This window comes from Scardinius erythrophthalmus, assembly GCF_964197995.2.
Source record: "Scardinius erythrophthalmus genome assembly, chromosome: 24".
NCBI classification, from domain to species: domain Eukaryota; kingdom Metazoa; phylum Chordata; class Actinopteri; order Cypriniformes; family Leuciscidae; genus Scardinius; species Scardinius erythrophthalmus.
In genome coordinates, this window is record NC_138244.1 from 19,611,456 (window position 1) to 19,624,059 (window position 12,604).

At 34.9% G+C, this 12,604-nt stretch overlaps 1 protein-coding gene across 1 annotated transcript; it reads left to right on the plus strand.

Annotated features, from left to right (window-relative positions):
- Positions 1–1,014: 1,014 nt before the first annotated feature.
- On the plus strand, positions 1,015–6,511 carry acot19 (acyl-CoA thioesterase 19; the record flags this gene model as incomplete). Its single annotated transcript, XM_081355871.1, has 10 exons — positions 1,015–1,210; positions 1,311–1,410; positions 3,196–3,386; positions 4,656–4,825; positions 5,079–5,198; positions 5,300–5,382; positions 5,490–5,583; positions 5,685–5,765; positions 5,865–6,006; positions 6,387–6,511. 10 exons carry the CDS (start codon positions 1,015–1,017, stop codon positions 6,509–6,511), a joined length of 1,302 nt encoding a protein of 433 aa, XP_081211997.1.
- Positions 6,512–12,604: the final 6,093 nt, after the last annotated feature.

Sequence of the window (12,604 nt, forward strand, 5' to 3'; positions counted from 1 at the left end):
TTATGTTGGCATGAGTCTCATAATTATGACTTAGTATGTCAATTTCGACTTTATTTCATAATTTCGACATTTGTCATAATTGTGACTTGGTATGCCATTATTTCGACTTTTAATGTCATAATTAAGATTTGCTAAAGTATGTTTTTTTTAGCTTCCATAAAAATGTCATATCTTCCGAGAATGATTGACTTTGTGATGGTAAATGTGACAGTTTTTTGATAACATTTTAACTGTTTACTGACTGATAGACAAAGATCAGTGGAAAGTAGCACACAAATCAACAATAAAATAAATATCAATAAAAAATAAGTACATTTTTAAAGTACAAATTATGAATATTGTAGTATAAATAAAACATACTTTCAATATTTGAAAGAAAAGCAGTGATAGTTGCATTGAACTGTATCAGTGAACAGAATATCAATCCATCTTTCATGATTACACCTGTTATTTTATTCCTAGTAAAATGTGTTTTTCTAACCAATTATACCACAAATTGCAGAAAAAAAATAAAATAAGAAAAATCTCAATAAATCCCAAAAATCACCATAATAATACAATTTATATAAATATTATTCAGTTAAGAAACGTGTTGTCAATTATTTGAGTTTAATTTATTTGTTTTAGGTGGTAGGCCTAACAGTAGCCTAAATAATAAACAATTTCCCCATGACAAAACTTATAAATGAATTTCCCTTTTTTTTCCTATACAGACCTTATTATATTGTACATCTTAGGTCAGTGTTCTAAAATTAGTTTTTTATGATAGATATCCTGTCACTTTGGTCAAACTCTCTAGCCTATACAAGGCATTTATCATCAATCTCAATAACCGTTTATGTTTTTATGGGCTTAATGTTTATCGAAGAACCTCAGAACAAACCATATATGGAGTTGTCTGTGTGGACTGGTACCCTATAGGACAATAACCAGGTTAAACGTCTTATAAAAGCCTTGTCACAGTTTGTGTTCAGACATATTTAGCGACTCCAGTTTCAACTTTAAAGGTATAAAATGGCCAAGACAGATTCGAGTCCTTTACTTTCTATTCATCCTTCAACTTGCTTGGTTGATGAAAAATTTGAGGTGGAAGTTCAGCACTTGCCTGCCGATTCCAAGATCACTCTTCACGCGCTGATTCACTCTGACGATGGAGACGACTGGGAAGCGTTCGGCCACTACACCAGTGACTCTTCAGGGACCGTTAAGGGTACAGTACTTCATTTTAAACTCACATACAAATACACGTTTGTGTCTTTTGACGCATTTTTTTTTAATCATAATGGCTTCACTGAATTATTATTACTCAGTTTCCAGAGATAAAAGTCTTGGTGGGACATTTGAGGGAGTTGAAGCCATGGCTCTGCTGTGGAGTATGAGACCTGTTCCTGAAAGTAAACCAGGTCGCCTGTAAGTAAATAAAGAGAAAGATAAAGAGATAAACAACTGCACTACCTTTTTATTGCACGAGTGAACTCATTATTTAAAGGGACAGTTCACCATAAAATGAAAATTCATTGTTTCATTGTTTAGTCCCCAAATGTCGTTCCAAAAACTATGCTATTATTTATTTATTTTTTTCTGAGGAAAAACAAAATGAGAATTGTGTCATAAAGATTACATTTATTGAATTTTCTCTGGAGAAATCCATCCATTAAAATAGGAATCCACGTGTTTTGGAATTTCATGTGCGGCAAATGATTTCCCCTCGCAGATTTTTCAACAGGTTCACCATGTTGACCAACAGAAAGATGTTTGGTTTGAAAGTGACCTCTGTGTGAGCCGTGTGTATCGGATGTAGGCCAGTTAGAGCTTTGCAGGTAAACCTTACTCACCTGGCCTCAAGAGGTACGCTAGTGACTGAGGTCTTAAGCGTCCTTGTTAGTGCGCACACCTCCCACGCCAGAGATCCAATCCCGCTCAAAGCGGGTCGATTATGATGGTTTGTCACGTCACATGTCCATAGGCTGAAGCTATGCAGTCTTTACCGGAAACAGAAATGATTAGTTCACCTAAGTTGCGTCCCAAATGACGCACTAAATGAACAAACTATGTGCGTTGTAAGGAGGTTTGGGAATTATTAACTAATTTCTGTATCCAATATGGCCGTCACGTGACAAAGGAACGAACGACTCAGACCCGAAGATTAAAGGTGCGTCCCAATTTGCGTACTTATGCACTATTCTATGTTTGTTTTTAGTATAAATAGTGCGAGTAGTGTTCACACTTAAAATTCCACATAGAATAAGTACACTTTAAATATCCGGATGATGCACTTAACTCTTTCCCCACCACCGTTTTTGAAAAAAAAGTTGCCAGCCATGGCCAGCATTTTTGATGATTTTCATGCTGTTTAATGTTGATGATTGCGTTTTTTACATATGCATCTTCGTATGTATGATATCGCTTGTTTCTGCTTCTTCTTTGCCTGTGTATTGATCAGGAGATTCAGTACTCTTTCAGAAGATATGTCATAGCGCCCCCTACCATATAACAGTGAAAACATGGACAGCCGAAATTTTTTGTCAATTTCCGTCAATGGCGGGGAAAAATTTAATTAACGGAAAAATCAAAGTGTTGAATGCTGGACACTTCATGCACTCGACTGTCGCAGCTTTAATTATGTAGCGAAGGGGGAGGGGCTATCAGACAAAATAACAATTTATAGACTACACGGATGAGTACATAGTGCATAAGTACATAGTGCAAAAGTGCATAGTGTATAGTGCGTCATTTGGGACGCAACTTAGGTGAACTAATCATTTCTGTTTCATGTACAGACTGCATAGCCTTAGCCTATGGGCCTGTGACGTGACAAAAGGATGAACAAATCGAACCCGAAGACTCGAGAAGTGTATTAATAATTGATCAAATCACTTTCTGAGACAACTCGCTGTTCATGAGTGATATTAAAGATTAGTTGAAAATTAACGAATTGTTCACCGACACTATAGAGGATCACATTAGCGAAAAAAAAAAAAAAAAAGAAGTGTATTGTCTAATAGTGAAGCGGTGTATGAAGCACACCTCAAACACAAGCCAAACAGCTTTCTGATAATGAATCAACGCTGTGAATTTGCGACGAAATTGAATCTGCGCTCGGAAATGACATGAATATCTATGGAAATGACTGGATTTCGCCCGTGTAAATGTGCCGTAAAAGCTCATTTAGTGTATCCTGATTTGAATTGACAGATTTAAGAAGAAAAATGTCCAGACACCAGTTAAAGTGGTGTTTTCTGTGCATGAAGGACACCTTGCTAAGGGCTTCAAGCATCGCACACCCCTCACATCAGCTACCGCTGAACGCTGGTATTTGGCTCCTGATGTCCGGAGGGTTGAAGTCGCAGAGCGCGGGATAAAGGGGACACTCTTCATTCCTCCAGGTATGGATTAATGATTAGATGTCGTCTTTGCCCACATATTGGTCTATCATTCATTAGTATATATTATAGGCTAATTGAATTGTGATAATTGAAATCATTTTTATTTATCTTTAATTATAATACTATCAATTAGCCTGGCAAGCCAGACCTACATCAAGATGTTAGGTCTGGAAACTCACCATAGACACGGCTCATTCCGAGGGGCGGGATAAACGGCTGTCTTTCAAATTCCCTCTGCACGCAATAGGACAGCGCTTCAACCAACCAGAGCGTTTTCCCAACAGCGGAGATTAGTTGATAGATTCAACTTTTGCCATATCTGGCCGGCAAAATGACGAACACATCTTCCTTTTTTCAAGAATGATTTAAGTGCCGTTCTTTGCTCTTTTCTCAAAGAAAAACTTAACTCCAAGTCCTCCAGAGTCGCGGCCAAAGCCGATTCGAAAGAACGTTGTTCTCCATCAGCAGCCGTCATTCTTTGTTTTCAAGTGGCAGCCGTCGCAACTCTGTCGTCATATGTTAAGCCCGCCCCCGCCTACTCTATACACGACGTGATTGGCCTGACCCAATTTAGGTTTTTGCAGCTAGAAGGTCTATTGAGAGTTGCTAGACCCCCCTGGCTGCGAAATACATTTTGCTGCCGCTAGGGTGCGTCTAGATTTCTAGGCTAACTTTCAATATAAAATAATAATAAAATAAAAATGATAATATAAAACAAAAATAAGCTACATATAATAATGCACAAAATTGTTAATTTAATATTTTATATATTTATTTATTTTATCAAATTAATTTACACAGCCATTCAAATGTTTTGGTCAGTAAATTTTTTTAGCAATGAAGCATTAAATTGATCAAACGTGATAGTAAAGAACTTTCTATTCATCAAAGAATCCTGACATTTTTCTTTTTATCACAGTTTCCACAAAAATAATAAACAGCTGTTTTCAACATAATAATACAGATTATTACAACATTACAATAAGAAGAATAGTTATTTTATCTCGCGTATTAAATCGTATTAATTTTAACGAACTGACAGCATGCGGTCAGAATATAAGTTATGTTTAAATACACCTCAGTGCTATGAAGGATTCAATCCAAGTCATACAGAAACAGCACATGAAATATGTATTTTTCTTGTGCCACGAGAGATGCACTTATTTTAAAACCGACCTACCCTGTAACCTTGTACATCATTGTACATTCTGTCTACATTTATAGAGGCTTAAGGGACTTCATTTATATGCATGTGTGTTTGTAATGCAGGTTCTGGACCCTTTCCTGCTGTCCTGGACCTTTTGGGCGGGCAGGGGGGTCGTGTTGAGTATCATTCAGCGCTCCTGGCTTCCCACGGCTATGTCTCACTGGCCCTGGAATACATCGGGCTCCTGAATGCTGCAGGAAAACTACAGCACATGGACAACACCTACTTTGAGGTACATGTGTGCTACAAAACAAATAAAATATATATTTATGGTGCTTTTTGTGTATACGCAAATGCTGCATTAAATTGTTCAGAAGTGACTGTTTGTACTTTGTACTTATCAATGGATTAAAATGAATCTTACATCTAATTTGTTCATTAATTTTACATTTCATACAATTGTATTCATGCATTACGGAGGGTAAGAAGGTATATACTGTAATATACACCTTGAAAGTATTTAAAGCATGTCAAATCATTTTCAGACTGCCTTTACATTGCTAAAAAAACACCCTAAAGTTTGTCCTGACAAAGTAGCTGTGATGGGGATGTCATTTGGGGTCCCTGTAACTCTGGGTTTGACGGCATACTCAGAAATCATGGAGGTGAATACGTCTTAAGTTCTCATTTACATCAATGCATTCTAGATTTGATGCAAATTCAGTGATGCAATGTGTTTAATTTGCTTTCTGTTCTTAACTCTCAGCCCAAGTGTGTGGTTTGTGTGAGTGGGAGTCACATAATGCCGCTCAAAGGATCTTTGGCGGATGTCTATGCAGCACTGCAACAGTAAGAAACACAATTTTCCCATTACAGGCACGATTAGGATGCATTACGTTATACCAAATGTATGCTAATGATTAACTGTTAACAATTGTCATTCTGTCAATGCCAAGGAACGTAGAAAAAATCCGCTATGATGACAAGATGAGAATAATTTGGCGGGATCTGTTGTTGCCAATACCAGTTGACCCTTCCAAGAAAGTTGAGGTATGAAAATGATTCAATCGCTGGGAAAATGGTATAGAAAATGCAATTTTTTTACTATAAAGTAGTATGTGCTTAACAGCGGTGGGTTTTGTTTTCACCAGATGGGCAAAATCAAATGTCCTGTTTTATTGATCGCTGGTGAGGATGATCAAAACTGGCCAGCATCAGAATCTGCAGCGGATGTGAGTCGATAAGTTTCGTACATTCAAATGTTTGTCTTTAGCACGTTCATTTAATCTCAGGTCAGTCATGATGCTCAGATCTAATGGCCTCCTCCGCAGATGAAGAGGATGATGGAGAAGGCTGGGAACGCTCATCTCCTAACTGTTCTCTCGTACCCTGGAACGGGTCATCTTATTGAACCGCCCTACAGCCCCCACGTCCGTTTCAGTGACTTCAAGTTACTGGAGGCAAAAACCAAAGGTTAAAGTCTGAAACATCAATAAAACAGTTCACTGAGTTTGAGCTATCTAGCCCTTGTATTATGGTCAATTCTGGGTCAGATCATTATTTTCTGTGTTGAAAGTACTTTGCAGACAGACAGACAGACAAATAGATAGATAGATAGACAGATAGACAGACAGACAGATAGATATATAGACAGACAGAATGATAGAAAGATAGACAGATAGATAGATAGATAGATAGATAGATAGATAGACAGACAGATAGACAGACAGACAGACAGACAGACAGATAGATAGATAGATAGATAGATAGATAGATAGATAGATGTGTGTGTGTGTGTGTGTGTGTGTGTGTTGTATTTGAGGATGTTGAAGTGACTGGTGTGTGTATTGCAGTGATGATTCTTTGGGGAGGAGAGACGGCGCCTCACAGTCGAGCTCAGGAGGAGTCCTGGCAGAAAACACTCGCTTTCCTAGAGGAGCATCTCTGTGACAGCAGCAGAGAACTTACACCATGCTAATCATCATATGTGTGTGTGTGTGTATACATATATATCTCCATTGTGGAGATTGTTCAATAATTACTAGAAATTAAAATAACATATTACACTTATGCTAATATATAAACCTTGGAATGGTTTATATGGAAAATAAGCTGCTAATCATAAAATTAAAGCACAATTTATTAAACAAAATAATTTATCTTTACATTTAGACAACTTATTGAAGAACTTTGTAAGTATAATTTACAAAGAGCACTGAAGTATAAAAATAATAATAATAATTTCTCATTTTTTACATTTTCAGTTAATCAAAGTTCCATTACAACAGATGTAACAAGTTATATGATGGTGCAATTAAAAATGCCAACACCTAGCATACTCTTCGGTTTCAGTTATTTGTTAGTTGAGCTTAATCATGGACTGGCAATCGAGCATCTCAGTAATTAAAGACATGTTCAGAAATACACTGGCCTCTGAATTCCACTCATGCACGGATGCCAAGGCTCCTTTCCAGCCTCTACACCAGTCAGAAAGTGTGCTGTCTCGGTGGGCTTCTTCATCAAAACATCAGGGAAATCAATGAAATGTTTATGTGTTTTTATTTATTTCATTTTTGTCTAACTTCAATTGATAAGTTCTGTGATTTCTTCTTTTGATACCAAAAAAACTGTCACAAACTCTCGCTGTGACGAGGATCAAAGCATGATGTGTGAAGCTGCTGCCAGCTCCAGACAGGCCTGCCAGAACATCTTACACGAGCAAATCTGGATCCTCGGCATTAGCTATTTCACTTCGTGGAGCTATTGATGTTGATGCCAAACAGTGATGATAACATTTGTCTCGTTTGTTAACGTCCAGAATGAGATTGATATCAGGAGTGACAATTCTCATAATCACAGCTGTGCTTTTGTAGTGTGTTCTTCTTCAAAAGTAAATAAATAAAGAAAACCAACACAATGATTTTTCTTTTCTTCCATAAATATCAGGTTGGGGCCGCATTGGCTGGTTTTTATTGCACCAGTCTGTCACGTATTTTCAGTGTTAGGCGTAATTACAAAGTAGCCTACATAAGTTACGTCATCAGATTACTTTTTTCAAGTAATTAGAAAAAGCAACGATTACTTTTAAATGTACAGCAAAATATCTGAGTTACTTTTTCAAATAATGTTTTCCCATGTATTGACTGACAGCCTTCTGTCCCCATGAGAGGAATCGTGAGTAAGTGCAGAGGCGTTGTGTGTGAACTTGATGTTATTGCAGTTTTAGACTAAATGTGAGCAGGCATTTACTCACCTCACTTGCACAAAAACATTCAGTATTCCTCAAAACTATTAAAACAGCGAAAATGCAAACTCAGAATATTATACAAACTTGCAATAATGAAAACATAAAACACATATACTTTATGCATTTAATCTAACCGATATCTTTGCTGCTGACCTTTTATGGTCCAATTCAACTATGCTAATAAGCAAAAATTACAGTATTAAATATCACATTTGAGTTTCTTTTTTTTTTTTATTTTTTTTTTATTACTGAAGTAAGAGTGTGCTTAAACACACGTGTGTTGAACTCTCCTCTCCTTCATCGCAGAACAGCGGAAAGGTTTGTTTGAGTGGCGCCCTCTACTGTACAGACGTGTATTTGCATTTCCTTCAGCCTGAGGCTTATTCATATCACTGGTGTGAAAGGGCCTTTAGATTTGTCAAACTTTTTTGTTATTAAAAAACAAACAAGCAAGCGCAGTTCAGGTGAGAAAAAGTAACACAAAAGTAATGTAACGCATTACTTTCCATACACAGTAACTAAGTAACGCAATTAGTTGCTTTTTTGGGAGTATCACAAAACGCAGTATACTTTTAAAAGTATCTTTCCCCAACACTGCGTATTTTAAATATTATACATTTAAATTACAATATTTGTTTGTATATTACCATTTTACTATTTTTTTTGCATTAGATGTTTCATTTCATAACTATTTTATTGTTTCAATTTAATTCAGTAGCTTCTGTATTAAAGATTTTAAGATTTATACAAAAATGGGATTTAAAAAATAAAAATACCAGAGAAATTCACTGGAGTAAAAATGTGACAACTAGCCCTAGTCTCATAACAGTAAAAAAATAAAATAAAATAAAATCAATAAATACAATTTGATTATTTTTAAAGTATTTTTATTATATCAAAATGAGCATTTTTAATTTAATGTAATGCATTTTAATAACATTATATTTATCAAAATATTATTTTAATCATATGAAGCAGACCGAGGAATGCTGAGAACAATACACTGTAAAAAAATTCTTTACACGAACTTAAAATAATTTAAGCAATTTCAACTTTTTAACCCTTGTGTGGTGTTCACAACCCAATTACTCCTGTGGTGTTCCCGGTCAAAAATGACCGGACTATAAAAAATAACTTATAAATCACTTGTTATGCAATATTATCACCCAATATCGGATTCAATCTTTTTGTCCACTTGTTCTCTTTCAGTTAGGACTGGTTTTATATTTCTATTTGCATCTGATTAATTGTAGGCCTCATTTATTTGATAGTAGGCATCTAATTTTTTGAGTAAAAAAAACATTATTTTTGAATAATTTTAGAAATATTAAATGAAATCTAAAGAAAATTGGCACTGTTGATCACACTAGTCTACTTTAATATTTCACCAGGAATTTTGTTTTGAAAAACTTTTATTTTGTACAAAATGGCACATTGTCACACTTGTGGTGTTCCCGGTCAAAAATGACCGGACTACAAAAAATAGCTTATAAATCACTCATTATGCAATATTATCACCCAATATTGGATTCAATCTTTTTGTCTACTTGTTCTCTTTCAGTTATGACTGGTTTTATATTTCTATTTGCATCTGATTAATTGTAGGCCTCATTTATTTGATAGTAGGCATCTCATTTTTTGAGTTAAAAAAACATTATTTTTGAATAATTTTGGAAATATTAAATGAAATCTGAAGAAAATTGGCACTGTTAAACACACCAGTCTACTTTAATATTTCACCAGGAATTTTGTTTTTAAAAACTTTTATTTTGTACAAAATGGCACATTGTCACACTTGTGGTGTTCCCGGTCAAAAATGACCGGACTACAAAAAATAGCTTATAAATCACTCATTATGCAATATTATCACCCAATATTGGATTCAATCTTTTTGTCCACTTGTTCTCTTTCAGTTAGGACTGGTTTTATATTTCTATTTGCATCTGATTAATTGTAGGCCTCATTTATTTGATAGTAGGCATCTCATTTTTTGAGTAAAAAAAACATTATTTTTGAATAATTTTGGAAATATTAAATGAAATCTAAAGAAAATTGGCACTGTTGATCACACTAGTCTACTTTAATATTTCACCAGGAATTTTGTTTTGAAAAACTTTTATTTTGTACAAAATGGCACATTGTCACACTTGTGGTGTTCCCGGTCAAAAATGACCGGACTACAAAAAATAGCTTATAAATCACTCATTATGCAATATTATCACCCAATATTGGATTCAATCTTTTTGTCCACTTGTTCTCTTCCAATTATGACTGGTTTTATATTTCTATTTGCATCTGATTAATTGTAGGCCTCATTTATTTGATAGTAGGCATCTCATTTTTTGAGTAAAAAAAACATTATTTTTTAAATAATTTTGGAAAAATAAAATAAAATCTGAAGAAAATTGGCATTGATGATCACACTAGTCTACTTTAATTTTTCACCAGGAATTGTGTTTTAAAAAACTTTTATTTTGTACAAAATAGCACAGAGTTACACTTGTGTTGTTCCACTGGGCCATTGAGGGCCACTGTTTCAATTGGCCATTGAAAGTGAATGGGAGAGACATGTGTTAGAAGTCCACGAGGAATATCTTTACATCTGAGTGATGGATTATGGTGAGTTTGGGCTCTTTTAAATCTTAACAATCTCATGTAAATAATGATGTGCCATTTTCCACAATTTATGCATGCTTCATTGAGTTATGAGTTAAAACGCGACATAAGTGCTAGGCTACAACTATATTCAAGGCTCTGTGAGCGCATGTGGGGGTTTGTGTGTTACAACTCAATTAGGAATATCTTTAGATCTGAGTGATGGATTATGCTGAGTTTGGGCTCTTTTTAATAGTGATAGTCTGCTGAAAATAATGATGTACAGTTTTCTACGAACTGTGCATGCTTCGTGAAGTTATGAGCGAAAACCAAACGCGAGTGCTTCATGAGTATATACTTGGCTAGGTGCGTCTGTGGTATTTTCTGTGTTAGAACGCCATGAGGAATATCTTTAGATCTGATTGATGGAATATATTGAGTTTGGGCTCTTTTTAATCGTGAGCTCCTGCTGTAAATAACGATGTGCTATTTTTCATGATCAATATAATTTTCATGAAAATACGAGTAAAAAGGCCAAGTCTAAGCTACCTTGATTGGCTACGTGAGTCTGTGCGTCTGTGATATTTTTTTGTGTTAGAACTCCATGAGGAATATCTTTAGTTCTGAGTGATGGATTATGTTGAGTTTGAACTCATTTTAATTGTAAGCATCTGCTGTAAATAATGATGTGTCATTTTCCACAATCGGAGCATGTTTCATGAAGTTACGATCGGAAATGTGTCTAAAATTAAGCATCCATACATGGTTTACACATGGGTCTCTTGAAGGGCTTCTTTTAGAAAAACCTCGCTCAAGTTTAGTAAAAAAGCCTGAAACAATTATGCTTGTTGTATTCTACTCATTGAGACCTTTCAAATGACATATGACACAGGACTATCAGAGCTGTATGATGTATTTGACATATTGCTGAATGTAATACAAAAAAGTAGTTTATAAATTATGATTTTTTTTATTTTTATTTATCAGCAAATAACTCAGCACTACTTAGGAGTTTATCAAATTGGCTACATTCATTGTAAATGTCAGACTCTAAGCTTTCAAATGACACCTATTTTAAGTTGATCAAGGTAATAGTTTTGAAAAATATTATGATTATTTATTTCGCAGCTAGGTGGCGCCTGCGGGGGGTACACTCAGTTTTAGAGGGATAACTCAGCAGATGTTAGGAGTTGATCAAAGTGATTAGATCCATTAAAAAGCTGAGATTCTAAGCTTTAAAATGATACATATTTTGTGTTGTTCCATTCATTGGTTGCATTGGTCTCTCCCATTCACTTTCAATGGCCCATTGAAACAATGGCCCACAATGGCCCTCAATGGCCCAGTGGAACACCACAAGTGTAACTCTGTGCCATATTGTACAAAATAAAAGTTTTTCAAAACACAATTCCTGGTGAAAAATTAAAGTAGACTAGTGTGATCAACAGTGGCAATTTTCTTCAAATTTTTTTTTTTTTCCCCTAAATTATTCAAAAATAATGTTTTTTTTACTCAAAAATTGAGATGCCTTCTCTCAAATAAATGAGGCCTACAATTAATCAGATGCAAATAGAAATATAAAACCAGTCCTAATTGAAAGAGAACAAGTGGACAAAAAGATTGAATCCAATATTGGGTGATAATATTGCATAATGATTGATTTATAAGCTATTTTTTGTAGTCCGGTCATTTTTGACCGGGAACACCACAAGTGTGACAATGTGCCATTTTGTACAAAATAAAAGTTTTTCAAAACAAAATTCCTGGTTAAATATTAAAGTAGACTAGTGTGATCAACAGTGGCAATTTTCTTCAGAATTTATTTAAAATTTCCAAAATTATTCAAAAATAATGTTTTTTTTACTCAAAAAATTAGATGCCTACTCTCAAATAAATGAGGCCTACGATTAATCAGATGCAAATAGAAATATAAAACCAGTCCTAATTGAAAGAGAACAAGTTGACAAAAAGATTGAATCCAATATCGGGTGATAATATAGCATAACAACTGATTTATAAGCTATTTTTTGTAGTCCGGTCATTTTTGACCGGGAACACCACAAGAGTGACAAGGTGACAAAACTCCCCCTAAAAAATTAATAAAATTGTCACAAAACATTTCAGAAGTAGTTATACCATTTGTGAATAAAGTCACTAAGTTTCAGTACAAAGCGATAACATTAACTAGTATTTTCAGGAAAAAGAAAATCTTCTCCGGGTCAAAATGAC